This window comes from Oncorhynchus kisutch, unplaced genomic scaffold (genome assembly GCF_002021735.2).
Source record: "Oncorhynchus kisutch isolate 150728-3 unplaced genomic scaffold, Okis_V2 Okis03b-Okis08b_hom, whole genome shotgun sequence".
NCBI classification, from domain to species: domain Eukaryota; kingdom Metazoa; phylum Chordata; class Actinopteri; order Salmoniformes; family Salmonidae; genus Oncorhynchus; species Oncorhynchus kisutch.
The window spans coordinates 6,958,422-6,975,234 of record NW_022261980.1 but is presented as its reverse complement, the minus strand read 5'-3'; the positions used below and the strand labels follow the sequence as shown (position 1 = coordinate 6,975,234).

Below are 16,813 nucleotides of genomic sequence, written 5' to 3'. Positions count from 1 at the left end.
CTCTGTGATAAGAAACAAGGCAAGAGAGAGAGTGAGAGGTTTGCAGTCTGCCCTGACAAAACATTTACCTGAGCTTTTGTAACGGGAGCAGCCACTCCCCGCGGCGCCACGGTCTCCCCTGGCAACAACCTCTGCGGGAAGGTCGGCACAAATGGGCCATGAATGAGCTAAGTTCAGAGGGATAAAATAAGACACTTTAACACGATTAAGGGCCCTAATGTAATCAGCATTGTTTCAGATACAACTCAGTTATCTGTAATGAAACAGGCTTTTCCTCTAGAAACAGGGCATTACCTTAGCTGGTGACTGGCAGGAACCATGCAGGGCTGAACACACACAGACGCACACACAGATGCACACACACTCGCTCACTCCTCTTCATCCTCTTCAGGCATATCATCAACAAAAGACACAGATAAGCAGTATCAGGATCTGCATCCTATAATCCCAGCTTTGAAACATTTTAAATGGTTGATTTACATTTCATGAATACACAATACCTCGTCTCCAGTCTGTTGATTAGGACGCCCTGAAGCACATTTACATCAACCTGTCCGGGTATAAATTAAAGAAGTCAGCCGAGACCCCCCCACTGAGACAGCACCGTGGCTCACACACAAGATGGTTCCAAACTGGTGTTGATAGGTTTTGTTTGTGTGGAGAAGGTGCTGTGTCCTGGTATTGACAGGTTTTGTTTGTGTGGAGAAGGTGCTGTGTCCTGGTATTGACAGGTTTTGTTTGTGTGGAGAAGGTGCTGTGTCCTGGTATTGACAGGTTTTGTTTGTGTGGAGAAGGTGCTGTGTCCTGGTATTGACGGGTATTGTTTGTGTGGAGAAGGAGCTGTGTCCTGGTATTGACAGGTTTTGTTTGTGTGGAGAAGGTGCTGTGTCCTGGTATTGACAGGTTTTGTTTGTGTGGAGAAGGTGCTGTGTCCTGGTATTGACAGGTTTTGTTTGTGTGGAGAAGGTGCTGTGTCCTGGTATTGACAGGTTTTGTTTGTGTGGAGAAGGTGCTGTGTCCTGGTATTGACAGGTTTTGTTTGTGTGGAGAAGGTGCTGTGTCCTGGTATTGACAGGTTTTGTTTGTGTGGAGAAGGTGCTGTGTCCTGGTATTGACAGGTTTTGTTTGTGTGGAGAAGGTGCTGTGTCCTGGTATTGACAGGTTTTGTTTGTGTGGAGAAGGTGCTGTGTCCTGGTATTGCATTCCTTGCAGGACATAGATTGACACGAGTCATTTTGTCTTGCGTGTCCTTGGCCAGGAAGTAGTAGCCTGATGGTGTAGATAATATCAGGCCAGTAAGGAGAGGGAAGTAGTCTGATGGTGTAGATAATATCAGGCCAGTAAGGAGAGGGAAGTAGCCTGATGGTGGAGATAATATCAGGCCAGTAAGGAGAGGGAAGTAGTCTGATGGTGGAGATAATATCAGGTCAGTAAGGAGAGGGAAGTAGCCTGATGGTGGAGATAATATCAGGCCAGTAAGGAGAGGGGAGTAGCCTGATGGTGGAGATAATATCAGGCCAGTAAGGAGAGGGAAGTAGTCTGATGGTGGAGATAATATCAGGCCAGTAAGGAGAGGGAAGTAGTCTGATGGTGGAGATAATATCAGGTCAGTAAGGAGAGGGAAGTAGCCTGATGGTGGAGATAATATCAGGCCAGTAAGGAGAGGGAAGTAGCCTGATGGTGGAGATAATATCAGGCCAGTAAGGAGAGGGAAGTAGTCTGATGGTGGAGATAATATCAGGCCAGTAAGGAGAGGGAAGTAGTCTGATGGTGGAGATAATATCAGGCCAGTAAGGAGAGGGAAGTAGCCTGATGGTGGAGATAATATCAGGCCAGTAAGGAGAGGGAAGTAGTCTGATGGTGGAGATAATATCAGGCCAGTAAGGAGAGGGAAGTAGCCTGATGGTGGAGATAATATCAGGCCAGTAAGGAGAGGGAAGTAGCCTGATGGTGGAGATAATATCAGGCCAGTAAGGAGAGGGAAGTAGCCTGATGGTGTAGATAATATCAGGCCAGTAAGGAGAGGGAAGTAGCCTGATGGTGTAGATAATATCAGGCCAGTAAGGAGAGGGAAGTAGCCTGATGGTGGAGATAATATCAGGCCAGTAAGGAGACTGATGGTGGAGATAATATCAAGCCAGTAAGGAGAGGGAAGTAGCCTGATGGTGGAGATAATATCAGGCCAGTAAGGAGACTGATGGTGGAGATAATATCAGGCAGGTTGACAGGCAGTTTTGTAGTCCAATTAAAAACTGAATGGTTCTGAACACTCCCAAGTTCCAACTTCGGCAGACAAAGAATTTGAAATCATAAAGTTAAATGTACATTTTCAGTGAAAATCACTACAATATATTGTAACACTATCTATTTACTTCCTTCTCCCTCCTGCGGAAAGCGGAGGACACTGTGTTCCATGTTGTTGTCTGCTCCCCATTGAGTAGTGTAGACATTTTCATTATATTTTCGTCATTTAGCAGACACTCTTATCCAGAGCGACTTACAGGAGCAGTTAGGTTTAAGTGCTTTGCTCAAGGGCACATCTACAGATTTTTCACCTAGTCTGATCGGGGATTTGAACCAGCAACCTTTCGGTTACTGACCCAGCGCTCTTAACCGCTAGGCTACCTGTATTATGCATCATAGTGACATCCAGATGGTAACTACCAAAATTACAAGTTATTTCTCATGTAGGCTCCCATCCTACCCAAAATAAAATCAAGTGGGGATGGTACAAATTGGAGATGGTGGGTGACCAATACTACAAGTTATTTCTCCCTCACCCATAGACATTAACATCACTTTGTTTTACCAGTTTTAACTAGCACCATGCTGCTGCTGTGATCTAGCCTGTGTGAAGTACCTGGGAAGGGCTCATCAGGACGTCTGACTGAACCCAATCCATTCGTCTCCACACTCGACTCTCAGCTCTGCGACGTACGTCATCGTTTGGACACCAGGCGTGTCCGTATAGCCTCTCCTCCTTGGCCAATACATTTATGGTTATTTCTTCTGCTCAGGCATCGGTTCGGGACACCCCATCTAGATGTATGGGTGAATAGATTGCCGTCTTCAATTGGAGCATGTAGAAATGTAAGTCGTTTTCCCCCACACATTATGTTATGGTACCTTTTAATGAGGTTAGTGTTTAATACCTTTTCATTGTAAAACCACACGTGTTATTAAAACCACTATAATCATTTCAAATGAGAAATTCTACACGCCAGCCAATTCTCACAAAATCTTCACACAACGTGTGTGTGTGTGATGTTCCCATGGCAACCGTCCTGTCCCTTTTCACCATCCGCAACATTTCTCTCAAAACAATTAATCTTTGTGCCATGCACCCTGCTGCGCCTCCTCCCCCGGGCCCACATCAGGCACTGACAGGCTACCAGTGTGCCAACCAACCCACCAGTGTGCCAACCAACCCACCAGTGTGCCAACCAACCCACCAACCAGTGTGCCAACCAACCCACCAACCAGTGTGCCAACCAACCATCCCACCAGTGTGCCAACCAACCAACCAACCCACCAGTGTGCCAACCAACCAGTGTGCCAACCAACCAACCAACCCACCAGTGTGCCAACCAACCAACCAGCGTGCCAGCCAACCAACCAACCAGCGTGCCAACCAACCAACCAGCGTGCCAACCAACCAACCAGCGTGCCAACCAACCAACCAATTCTAAGCAATGTTGCCCATCAAGGTAGCTCTGTGTGGTAAATTAGCCGTCATGCTAACTGTTTCTACGTTACGTCTCGCACTGACCCAGCAAGCCTGATTTATGTCTAAATTAATTTTCCTGAGCCCTTTGGTATGAACACTTCTCTGAAGACTGAGAGGCTTTGTAAACACGATGTGACTCTCCGCTTAGAAGCTCCTATTCTGAGACTCAAGGCAGCTGGGCCTCTGGCCCAACACGCCACACACGCGCACACCCTAACACAGCCCTCCTAAATGTTTATGAACTCGACGTAGCTCCAACATCTGGGCAGCACCTGAAGCGGTTTAACGGCTCACTTAGTCTCTTGTCCCAGGGAGATATTTCTAACAGCAGCTATGTGAAGACGCCATTGATTTCTGGCCACCTGCACACAAGCCAGGTTGTTCCTGTCAACCCCTCTGGTGAGAAGCGTTCTCAACTTGACGCTGCGCAAACTCTATATGTTAATTTAGGGCTGTGGTTTGTGTACAGTGACCAGCCCGACTTCCTCAAATTCAATCCAAATGGTTGAATGGGTGTCATTGTCTTTCAGTCTGTTTGGTATTCAGTCAGAATGTGTGATCGTCATCTGACCTGAAATACCATGGTTGTCTTATGGTTGTCTTGTATTTTCTCAGGGCTGAGATTGGTTACAGGCCCAGAGTGTACTCTTTCTTGTCACTGTCAGCACCCTGAATTGGTATTTCCAGTCCAATAGATAAAATAACTACCCCGTCTGAAGCTGCGCCTCCTCCGCAGTGTCAGCCATCCATCTTCTGTCTCTTACTTATGGAGTGTTCAGTCTATAGAAGGGTTGTGATGTGTGACGGCTCCCATGTTTTTAGGACTGAACTGACAGTCAGGAAACACAACCTGTTTGTGGTTCTATAGGTTTTAATGGGTTGATGCCAGCTCTATGATTGGTGTATGGCCTTTCTCATGCTTCAATATCCCCCTTTTCATAGGGTATCAGTAGAGGCCATTTTGGTTTCCTCTGTCAATTTGTGTATGTAGGCTAGCATTGTGTTAGGTGTGATTGTGACAGCTCAGACACAAAACACTGTCACCTCACACTTCTAAAGGACACGTGCAGGTGGATACAATTAACCTCTCCTCTACACACGTACAATAATAGCCTTGTGTGTTTTAGTAGGGGTTCTCTGTCGATTCCGTGTCAGGCTTGATGCCAATTACCCTGTCTAGATAACATTGGTGTAATGTCTCTAGATTGGCATCACAAGACATGGTGTTGCATCTTCATGAAAGATATGACGCTTTCGAAATCCCTTCCACTTTTTTTTTAACAAGATAAATCTGTCGTGAAGATGCTGCCAGACTGTTCATCGCATAATGTTCTCAATGTGACAGTTTGTCAGGTGTTTGTGTAGTATGACAAAGTACCTCAGCTGCTACTTTATTAGATTAATTCAGTGTTTTCACTGGTCATAAGACGCTGTCCAGAACAGCCCCCTCTCAGGGGTTGGCTGCACTGAGAACTGGTTACGGAGGAGCCCCAAGAAAACAGCTTTTCAGGATGCTGTAGATTTCCTTTAGATATAAAGGGCCTTCGGAAGTATTTCGACCCCAGAACCTTTTCCACTTTGTTACGTTACAGCCTTATTCTAAAATGGATTAAATAGTTTATTTTTTTATCATCAATATACACACAATACCCCATAATGACAAAGCAAAAAACTGATATCACATTTAAGCATTCAGTATTCAGACCCATTTAAGAATGATGGAGGCCACTGTGTTCTTGGTCCTTCAATGCTGCAGAAACGTTTTGGTACCCTTCCCCAGATCTGTGCCTCGACACAATCCTGTCTCGGAGCTCTAGGGACAATTCCTTTGACGGCATGGCTTGGTTTTTGCTCTGACCTGCACTGTCAACTGTGGGACCTTTTATATAGACAGGTGTCTGCCTTTACAAATAATGTCCAATCAATTGTGTTTATCACAGGTGGACTCCAATTAAGTTGTAGAAACATTCCAAGGATGATCAATGGAAACAGGATGCACCCGAGTTCAACTTTGAGTCTCAGAGCAAAGGGTCTGAATACTTATGTAAATAAGCTATTTCTGTTTTTGATTGTTTTAAAAAATAAATCAAACATTTCAAAACCTATTTTTGCTTTTCCATTATGGGGTGTGTAGATGGCCAAGGATAAGTATGTATTTCATCCATTTTAGAATAGAGCTGCGACGTAACATAATGTGTAAATACTTTCCTAAGGCACTGCAGGTGGTATATTTCCCTCACTACAGAATTGGGTAGGTGAACGACTTTCTACCAATGTCTTCAGCCATTCAATGATGTCAGACCTGTAACTCATTTGTGATTGGAAGGATGCATTTGTTGACAAACCTATCTGGTGTAAACGGCATCTCTTCCTCATGCGGATGATAGCCAGACAAGCACGTAGCTGTCTTCATCTCCCTACTGTATAAAGTATTCATCGTCCTGTTTTGGAGTCATGCAATATGCACCGCCTCTTAAGGCTCTGAACTCACCAGTGAACTGGGTCACATCAGACACACACTTTTAGTGCTATTTAGTATCCTTGGGACGTCACTACCTGAAACCTTAACCCTTACCTATCCCCAACTTTAACCGTTAACCATTTTAAATGTCAACGTCAATGGGGTGACATCAGTGTGACGTCCCAAGGATTCTGGCTAGCATGGCCCACACACGCAGCTCGGCTCTCGTCTCCTTAACTCATTTAATAGAGAAAAACACTGGAACAAAATGGCCGCCTTTGATTCGGAGGGAGACTGCTGTGTTTGGATTTACGTAACAAGGCAATGAATGTTTGACAGCCAAAGCGGGGGGAAATGTAAGCGATTGTCTTGCGGAACGGTCGCTGGTTATTTATATTGCCCGGGAAGACGATTCCTCCCCCTTTTCCTCGTCATGTGAGCCCTGACCTCCCACAGAGCGCCATTGGTGTTTCCTACCAACCCAGAGGTTCTGAGGTACAGTACTGTCACTTTCCCAGGGACAGATTTATTTTCTCATACCATTGCTTAACAGCTTCTGTAAATTCTTCTCCGACACTTTGTAAACAGCCACAAAATGGATGAAAACATGAGTCTATCTGCTGCTTGTGATTGTGTGAATCAGTGTTTTAAAACCTGCCTACCTGCCTCCTCCTCGGGCCTTTAAAGAACTCACCGTTGAGAGACTGACTGAGTCATTGTAACAGAGGAAGGATTATGAACCTGATTACGAACCTTCTCAGCGACGTCCTAAAACCTTGAATAAGTGAATGAATGACCTCTTATACGGCAATATGGCCTCAAGGGATCATGGCTGGGATTGGCTACGGACCATAGAATTGAAGAAACAATAGGCTATGGATGCCTAGATGCCATTTTAAATACAAAGGTAAATATCCCTGCAGCAAAATGTACGTGCCGCGACACCCACCATAACCCACACATGGCATATTATCCCCATTAGCAGCATGATGCTGCGTCTTCAATATCACTCAGTCTAGCACAGACAAACGTCTGATCGATCACATGTCTTCACACTGTTCTAAGTCTTCCTATTGGGTAGGGTGTTGACAATATCCCCCGCAGTGACCAGGGTCATCCTATCAAATCACGGCTTGATGCTCTGAACCGGCGGACTCTGTCTCGCTGTGTGTGCCCCGGTGGAATGGATCAAACGCCCGACCAATAAGAAGGATTGTTCTGTTGGTGTGTTCAGCCAGTGTGTGAGAGTGTACCTGAGAGAAGGGGCATGCTATGGGGTGGTAGCACCAGTACGTTTGTCACAAGTCACTTAATTGAGGATTCATTAGGGGTCTTGATTTCAATGGCACGTTTCCTGTAAAAACTAGTTTATTTTATTTATCATTTTAAGTTGAACTATTAAGGAACAGACTCTCCCAAAATGTTCATCTGAGTTCCAGTGCCTCGGGGCATTTGTCTCCCTGCCCCATCCACACCACTGTTACAAACACTGGCCAGCTATTGCTCTTGGATGATTGGCATTGACAGGACCGGACAGGGAGACGGATATAACACCCGTTAGAGAACCAGTCCTGCGCTGCTGAAACTCAATAGCCGTGTATGAGGTACAAACTTCCAAACGGTGGGCAATTCCCAAAAACGTTTATTTTCTTCTTCTGCCCCCCTCATTTCGAGAAAGAAACTTGATCTTAACGGGCTGGAAAAACAGGCATGACTAACTCTCCAGGAATGTCTCCTGGTCAAAAGGAGAACGCCAGCTATTTTCTCCCGTAAAGAGACTAATTCTGTTGAATTTCATTGGAGAGATTCCTAAAGCTGTGTGTGTGTGTGTGTGTGTGTGTGTGTGTGTGTGTGTGTGCTTCTAAAAAGTCTAATTCTGTTGAATCGAGTATACAAAATCCCTAAAGCCTGCATATTCCGTTAAGCTCTCTTTACTGATTCTAGACCTGCTTTCAATTAAAATGGTAGGAGCCACATTGTGTGATGCTCAGTTTGCTCAGAGGTGGGGAGATCCTCTGTCTTTTCACGGGTATCGTGCTTAAAGCAGACACCGTGCTGTTTCACTAATCTCCAGAATGATCATTACTTTTACTACCAACAAATGCAGGTAATGTAGGTTTTTAGATCAGGGAATGACGCAAGATTAAGCAGATTTCTTAGTCATCTTCCCTGGTAGTTTGACTTGAGCTCCAAAAATGACATTTGTTAAGTATGTGGTTTGCAGTCTGAGTGGAATAGGTTTTTTAATTGCAGCTCCGTACACCACAGACCTACAGGGGAAGCTGCCCTGCATTCGCACTGCATATCAAACACTTAAAACTCTATTGCTCTGAGTTGATATGGGCCTATCTCATCACTCAGTGTTAATAAGAGTAAAGATCGTCGGCGCAGCAGTGATAGATACCGTCTGGCAGGCGGCTGGAAAATCAGAAGCCACCCTGTCGATTAAATGGGAGAATTGTGATTAATTTAGTGTTTGCTTTAGAATCTCCTGTCTATAACACACACACACACACACACACACACACCCAAATCGATGAACTCACCAAAGGTCCACTGTAGATCTGAGGCAACAGGAAAGGGAGGCCACCACTGTGGCAACAGGAAAGGGAGGCCACCACTGTGGCAACAGGAAAGGGAGGCCACCACTGTGGCAACAGGAAAGGGAGGCCACCACTGTGGCAACAGGAAAGGGAGGCCACCACTGTGTCAACAGGAAAGGGAGGCCACCACTGTGTCAACAGGAAAGGGAGGCCACCACTGTGTCAACAGGAAAGGGAGGCCACCACTGTGTCAACAGGAAAGGGAGGCCACCACTGTGTCAACAGGAAAGGGAGGCCACCACTGTGGCAACAGGAAAGGGAGGCCACCACTGTGGCAACAGGAAAGGGAGGCCACCACTGTGGCAACAGGAAAGGGAGGCCACCACTGTGGCAACAGGAAAGGGAGGACACCACTGTGGCAACAGGAAAGGGAGGCCACCACTGTGGCAACAGGGAGGCCACCACTGTAGCTCCAGGGCCTAAATACAAAGTGAAGAGCATGGAGAAGATGCTCAGGGCACTGGTCAGTCAGTCATCCAGGCAGCCAGTCATCCAGCCAGTCAGCCAGGCTGATAAAGTACACCTCCCACCTGTGTGTGAGGTTGGGTATTGTGATAGTGTCTCCTTTCGTTTCCATTAAATGGACAATATAGTACAGGTTCTGTTCTTTCCCTCCCTCTGTTGACGTTCCGTCCTAACTAACCCCAGTTTCCTCCCTATTTTCCAACATAGCTATTTAATGACGTCCCTGGGGTCCTCAGGCAGCTGTGAGGCCTGGGGCGGCCATGTATATGCCAGGCTATATGCATCCCACATCTGGAGGCAGGTCACCTTTCAGGCATTGTTTTCAAGGTTGTATTTGACGGTTCACCGCTGCCTAGAATGTCCTGTACCGAACACAGTGCTGCATTTCCAGATCAGAATCTACCCGATAGGCAGACATATAGGATGGATTCTCTGTCACTGCAGCCACATCAACTCAGAGGCCTTTGAGGTTCTATGTGGACTTTAACTGTGAGAGTGAATGTGTAGTGGAGAAATCTGCAGTGTTGGACTTTGTCTGTCTTATACAGTAATACAGAGAGCATAGAAACCAGGCTGTTTTGTGTATGTATGACGACACCACTATGGAGGTGTTTGTTTATGTGTTGTTGCTTCATCTCTCACACACCAACAGTTAGAAGCGATGTGGTGCCCGGGGGTCTCGGCTCTCAGCCTTCTCTGAAGTGGGATATATTCCAGAGCTGTCACTCTCTCACCTCCCTCACCCCAACCCCCTGAGAGGGGAGCCCAAAGCCTGTAGAGAGAGAGAGAGAGAGAGAGAGAGAGACAGACACACACACAGCTTCAACACTTCTTCCTGTCTGCGGACACACAGCTTCAACCGAGCCAGAACAAACAACAACCACTGACTCCGCATCACCAGGGAAACAGCTCGGCCAACCAAAACATTCACACAGGCCACCATCACATTAACAGCCCTCACATTGAATTCTTCCCCCATTTTTTTGTGTGTGTGAAGTGGCCCAATGTTTTTAAAGACCAGATCGTTTAACTTCTATATTATAGTATACTTGCACCGTGTTTCCATTTCGGTCAGGGTTTCTTTCAAAATAAAATGTTGTCACCGTGTCGTTTCTTGACATACGCCGCTCGGCATAGACCGAGGTTTCAGATCAATGGCTTTAAATGCGGGAAATAATTATCACAGATGAAAGTAGGGAGAGGAACACAAACAGCCTGTGGATTCAGCTTTTTAATTAGTGTTGCAAAATCTTTTCTCACTACAGCAAATGAGCTTCCCTGGGTTCTGGAGCGTTCTGTCAGGGATAAATGCATTACTTTACACTGTGGATCACAGCCAGGAGTAGTTCAGGCTGGGGTTATTACCTCTTACACATGGATTAGGAATGGATCGGATTTGGAAAAATGTATTTCTGTCCCATTTCTATCTGATTTGAGACCAGGCCCACTCGTACACAGATACATAGGCATATTTCCTGATGAAACACATGAAACTGGTTGTACAGCTGTGTAGCTGGAGGCAGTAGCATACTGGCAGAACTCAAGCCTCTTTTGATCTGTCTCCTTGTGCTCTCCTCTCTCGCTCTCCTCCTCTCTCTCGCTCTCCTCTCGCTCTCCTCTCTCTCGCTCTCCTCTCCTCTCTCTCGCTCTCCTCCTCTCGCTCTCCTGCTCTCCTCAACTCAAACATGCTTATGTGTCATCAATGCAACAGCAGAACAGAAATGAAAAACATGAACTTTTAACACCAACCCTCCTCCCTCTTCCTCCCCAGGTATGCCCCGGTTCTCCAGCCAGCCTGAAGCAGCCAGCATACGCCTGGGAGACAGCCAGGTTCTGGCCTGCGATGTCAACCCAGACCTGGTGCCTTTAGCCCGGTGGGAGCGTGAGCGTGAGCCCCTGGAGCTGAGCTCTAGGCTGGTGCAGCTACCCAACGGAGCCCTGGTGGTGAGCAACGCTTCGGAGGCCGACGCTGGGCTCTACCGCTGCATGGTGGAGAACGCTGGGCCCGCCAAGACCAGTGAAGAGGCCCAGCTCACAATACTGCCAGGTAATACTATAGATACTATATAGCTCTACATACTGCCAGGTAATACTATAGATACTATATAAGGACCGATCTAGACATCTGTAGTGTGTGCAATAACCTTTCTTCAGCATCTCTGCTTTGGCAGAGGAAAGAAAAGGTACAGTAGTTGTATAATTAAGCAATAAGGCCTTAGGGGATGTGGTATACGGCCAATATACCACGGCTAAGGGCTGTTCTTATGCAAGACGCAACGTGGAGTGCCTGGATACAGCCATTAGCCATGGTATATTGGCCATATATCACAAACCCCCGAGGTGCCTTATTGCTATTATAAACTGGTTACCAAAGTCAAGTAAAAGATGATTTTGTCATTCCCATGGTATACGATCTGATATACCACGGCTTTCAGCCAATCAGCGTTCAGAGATCGAACCACCCAGTTTAGAATTAAGAACGGTATCTTACAGCATTCAATCGTTGGAATTGTCAGATACCATGCTGGTAGAGCATGGTGTCTGTAGTGCTGTGGTTGTATCTGGTAGAGCATGGTGTCTGCAGTACTGTGGTTGTATCTGGTAGAGCATGGTGTCTGTAGTGCTGTGGTTGTATCTGGTAGAACATGGTGTCTGTAGTGCTGTGGTTGTATCTGGTAGAACATGGTGTCTGCAGTGCTATGGTTGTATCTGGTAGAGCATGGTGTCTGCAGTGCTATGGTTGTATCTGGTAGAACATGGTGTCTGTAGTGCTGTGGTTGTATCTGGTAGAGCATGGTGTCTACAGTACTATGGTTGTATCTGGTAGAACATGGTGTCTACAGTACTATGGTGTCTGTAGTACTATGGTTGTATCTGGTAGAGCATGGTGTCTGCAGTACTATGGTTGTATCTGGTAGAGCATGGTGTCTACAGTACTATGGTTGTATCTGGTAGAACATGGTGTCTGTAGTACTATGGTTGTATCTGGTAGAACATGGTGTCTACAGTACTATGGTTGTATCTGGTAGAGCATGGTGTCTGTAGTACTGTGGTTGTATCTGGTAGAACATGGTGTCTGTAGTACTATGGTTGTATCTGGTAGAACATGGTGTCTACAGTACTATGGTTGTATCTGGTAGAACATGGTGTCTGTAGTACTATGGTTGTATCTAGTAGAACATGGTGTCTACAGTACTATGGTTGTATCTGGTAGAGCATGGTGTCTGTAGTACTGTGGTTGTATCTGGTAGAACATGATGTCTGTAGTACTATGGTTGTATCTGGTAGAACATGGTGTCTACAGTACTATGGTGTCTACAGTACTATGGTTGTATCTGGTAGAGCATGGTGTCTGTAGTACTATGGTTGTATCTGGTAGAGCATGGTGTCTGCAGTGCTATGGTTGTATCTGGTAGAACATGGTGTCTGTAGTGCTATGGTTGTATCTGGTAGAGCATGGTGTCTGTAGTACTATGGTTGTATCTGGTAGAGCATGGTGTCTGCAGTGCTGTGGTTGTATCTGGTAGAGCATGGTGTCTGCAGTACTACGGTTGTATCTGGTAGAGCATGGTGTCTGTAGTATGGTTGTATCTGGTAGAGCATGGTGTCTGCAGTGCTATGGTTGTATCTGGTAGAGCATGGTGTCTGCAGTACTGTGGTTGTATCTGGTAGAGCATGGTGTTTGTAGTACTATGGTTGTATCTGGTAGAGCATGGTGTCTGCAGTGCTATGGTTGTATCTGGTAGAGCATGGTGTCTGCAGTACTGTGGTTGTATCTGGTAGAGCATGGTGTCTGTAGTACTATGGTTGTATCTGGTAGAGCATGGTGTCTGCAGTGCTATGGTTGTATCTGGTAGAGCATGGTGTCTGCAGTACTATGGTTGTATCTGGTAGAACATGGTGTCTGCAGTACTATGGTTGTATCTGGTAGAGCATGGTGTCTGCAGTACTATGGTTGTATCTGGTAGAGCATGGTGTCTGCAGTACTATGGTTGTATCTGGTAGAACATGGTGTCTGCAGTACTATGGTTGTGGGTTTGATTCCCACAGGGGACCAGTATAAAATGTATGTGCTCACTACTATTAGTTGCTGTGGATAAGAGTCTCTACTAACATGGAACAGGAATGAATCGACCGTTCCAGTTTTCACATAGAAATAAGTTGCATTTGCAAAGTATTTCAAGAAACTGTAAAACGTATCAAGCAAGTATTTTTATATTCCACAAGTATTATCATATTAACTGTTATCAGACTCAACTGGTAAACACTCAAATACAATAATAAAAATAAAACAATCCCAAAAGAAGTGCAGTGGGCCTTTACTAGTCCTGTATAAGCACCCCGATTATAGACATCTTCAGCTCGGGCACAACAAATAATCTGCATCCATGTCCCCCGCCCAAACTACTTCCCGCTGCTATGTCTGTAGACTACTAGTGGCCGATACTTGGAGCAGACCCCTCGTGGTCAGACATTACTGCCAGTTGAACACACTGAGAGACTTGTACATGGTGTACCACTCCTCCACTCAAGTCATTTACCTCCAGCATGAACACATTTGACCCGGCCTCATGGAGAGAGAGAGAGAGAATATCCTCCATGTACAACGTAGAACACCAAATAATGCATGCAGAACAGAATTAGGCCGATACCCACTAATTATCAAAATCAAGAAAAGTGCCGTTAAATTCTACAACCACCTAAAAGGAAGCGATTCCCAAACCTTCCATAACAAAGCCATCACCTACAGAGAGATGAACCTGGAGAAGAGTCCCCTAAGCAAGCTGGTCCTGGGGCTCTGTTCACAAACACAAACACACGCCACAGAGCCCCAGGACAGCAGCACAATTAGACCCAAGCAAATCATGAGAAAAGAAAAAGATAATTACTTGACATATTGGAAATAATTAACAAAAAAACTGAGCAAACTAGAATGCTATTTGGCCCTAAACAGAGAGTACACGGTGGCAGAATACCTGACCACTGTGACTGACCCAAACTTAAGGAAAGCTTTGACTATGTACAGACTCAGTGAGCATAGCCTTGCTATTGAGAAAGGCCGCCGTAGGCAGACATGGCTCTCAAGAGAAGACAGGCTATGTGCTCACTGCCCACAAATTGAGGTGGAAACTGAGCTGTACTTCCTAACCTCCTGCCCAATGTATGACCATATTAGAGAGACATATTTCCTTCCGATTACAGATTCACAAAGAATTTGAAAACAAACCCGCAAAAGTCTTGCACCACTCGGGAGCCCAAAAGGTCAACCAGTGAAGAACAAACACCGTTGTAAATACAACACATATATATGCTTATTTAGTTTTTGTTTTGTACTTTAACCATTTGTACATCGTTACAACACTGTGTATATCCACAATATGACATTTGTAATGTCTTTATTCTTTGGGAACTTCTGTGAGTGTAATGTTTACTGTTCATTTTTTTGATTGTTTATTCCACTTTTGTACATTTATCTACTCCACTTACTTTGGCAATGTTAATGTGTTTCCCATGCCAATAAAGCCCCTTGAATTGAGAGAGAGACACACACACGGCGAGAGAGAGACACACACACGGCGAGAGAGAGACACACACACGGCGAGAGAGAGACACACACACGGCGAGAGAGAGACACACACACGGCGAGAGAGAGACACACACACGGCGAGAGAGAGACACACACACGGCGAGAGAGAGACACACACACGGCGAGAGAGAGACACACACACGGCGAGAGAGAGACACACACACGGCGAGAGAGAGACACACACACGGCGAGAGAGAGACACACACACGGCGAGAGAGAGACACACACACGGCGAGAGAGAGCCCCCAGTGGGCTTATCAGAGGGAACTGTAGCTCAATCTCCACTCAAAGGGGCTGAATTCCACTGTCACAGCTTCAACCCCCAGAACTTGTTCCCTGATGGAGTACTGAGAGGGTAGCTCTCTGATGGAGTACTGAGAGGGTAGCTCTCTGATGGAGTACTGAGAGGGTAGCTCTCTGATGGAGTACTGAGAGGGTAGCTCTCTGATGGAGTACTGAGAGGGTAGCTCTCTGATGGAGTACTGAGAGGGTAGCTCTCTGATGGAGTACTGAGAGGGTAGCTCTCTGATGGAGTACTGAGAGGGTAGCTCTCTGATGGAGTACTGAGAGGGTAGCTCTCTGATGGAGTACTGAGAGGGTAGCTCTCTGATGGAGTACTGAGAGGGTAGCTCTCTGATGGAGTACTGAGAGGGTAGCTCTCTGATGGAGTACTGAGAGGGTAGCTCTCTGATGGAGTACTGAGAGGGGAGCTCTCTGATGGAGTACTGAGAGGGGAGCTCTCTGATGGAGTACTGAGAGGGGAGCTCTCTGATGGAGTACTGAGAGGGGAGCTCTCTGATGGAGTACTGAGAGGGGAGCTCTCTGATGGAGTACTGAGAGGGGAGCTCTCTGATGGAGTACTGAGAGGGTAGCTCTCTGATGGAGTACTGAGAGGGTAGCTCTCTGATGGAGTACTGAGAGGGTAGCTCTCTGATGGAGTACTGAGAGGGTAGCTCTCTGATGGAGTACTGAGAGGGTAGCTCTCTGATGGAGTACTGAGAGGGTAGCTCTCTGATGGAGTACTGAGAGGGTAGCTCTCTGATGGAGTACTGAGAGGGTAGCTCTCTGATGGAGTACTGAGAGGGTAGCTCTCTGATGGAGTACTGAGAGGGTAGCTCTCTGATGGAGTACTGAGAGGGTAGCTCTCTGATGGAGTACTGAGAGGGTAGCTCTCTGATGGAGTACTGAGAGGGTAGCTCTCTGATGGAGTACTGAGAGGGTAGCTCTCTGATGGAGTACTGAGAGGGTAGCTCTCTGATGGAGTACTGAGAGGGTAGCTCTCTGATGGAGTACTGAGAGGGGAGCTCTCTGATGGAGTACTGAGAGGGGAGCTCTCTGATGGAGTACTGAGAGGGGAGCTCTCTGATGGAGTACTGAGAGGGGAGCTCTCTGATGGAGTACTGAGAGGGGAGCTCTCTGATGGAGTACTGAGAGGGGAGCTCTCTGATGGAGTACTGAGAGGGGAGCTCTCTGATGGAGTACTGAGAGGGGAGCTCTCTGATGGAGTACTGAGAGGGGAGCTCTCTGATGGAGTACTGAGAGGGGAGCTCTCTGATGGAGTACTGAGAGGGGAGCTCTCTGATGGAGTACTGAGAGGGGAGCTCTCTGATGGAGTACTGAGAGGGGAGCTCTCTGATGGAGTACTGAGAGGGGAGCTCTCTGATGGAGTACTGAGAGGGGAGCTCTCTGATGGAGTACTGAGAGGGGAGCTCTCTGATGGAGTACTGAGAGGGGAGCTCTCTGATGGAGTACTGAGAGGGGAGCTCTCTGATGGAGTACTGAGAGGGGAGCTCTCTGATGGAGTACTGAGAGGGGAGCTCTCTGATGGAGTACTGAGAGGGGAGCTCTCTGATGGAGTACTGAGAGGGGAGCTCTCTGATGGAGTACTGAGAGGGGAGCTCTCTGATGGAGTACTGAGAGGGGAGCTCTCTGATGGAGTACTGAGAGGGGAGCTCTCTGATGGAGTACTG

The 16,813-nt window shown here is 46.6% G+C and overlaps 1 protein-coding gene across 1 annotated transcript in view; it reads left to right on the top strand.

Moving 5' to 3' along the window:
• Window positions 1-16,813, top strand: part of LOC109876410 (neogenin) — a 135,250-nt gene that overhangs the window by 102,210 nt on the left and 16,227 nt on the right. Inside the window, exon 3 of the mRNA XM_031812834.1 lies at window positions 11,028-11,303. Within this exon, the coding sequence (XP_031668694.1) occupies window positions 11,028-11,303 (276 nt within the window). The remainder of the gene's footprint in view (window positions 1-11,027; window positions 11,304-16,813) is intronic.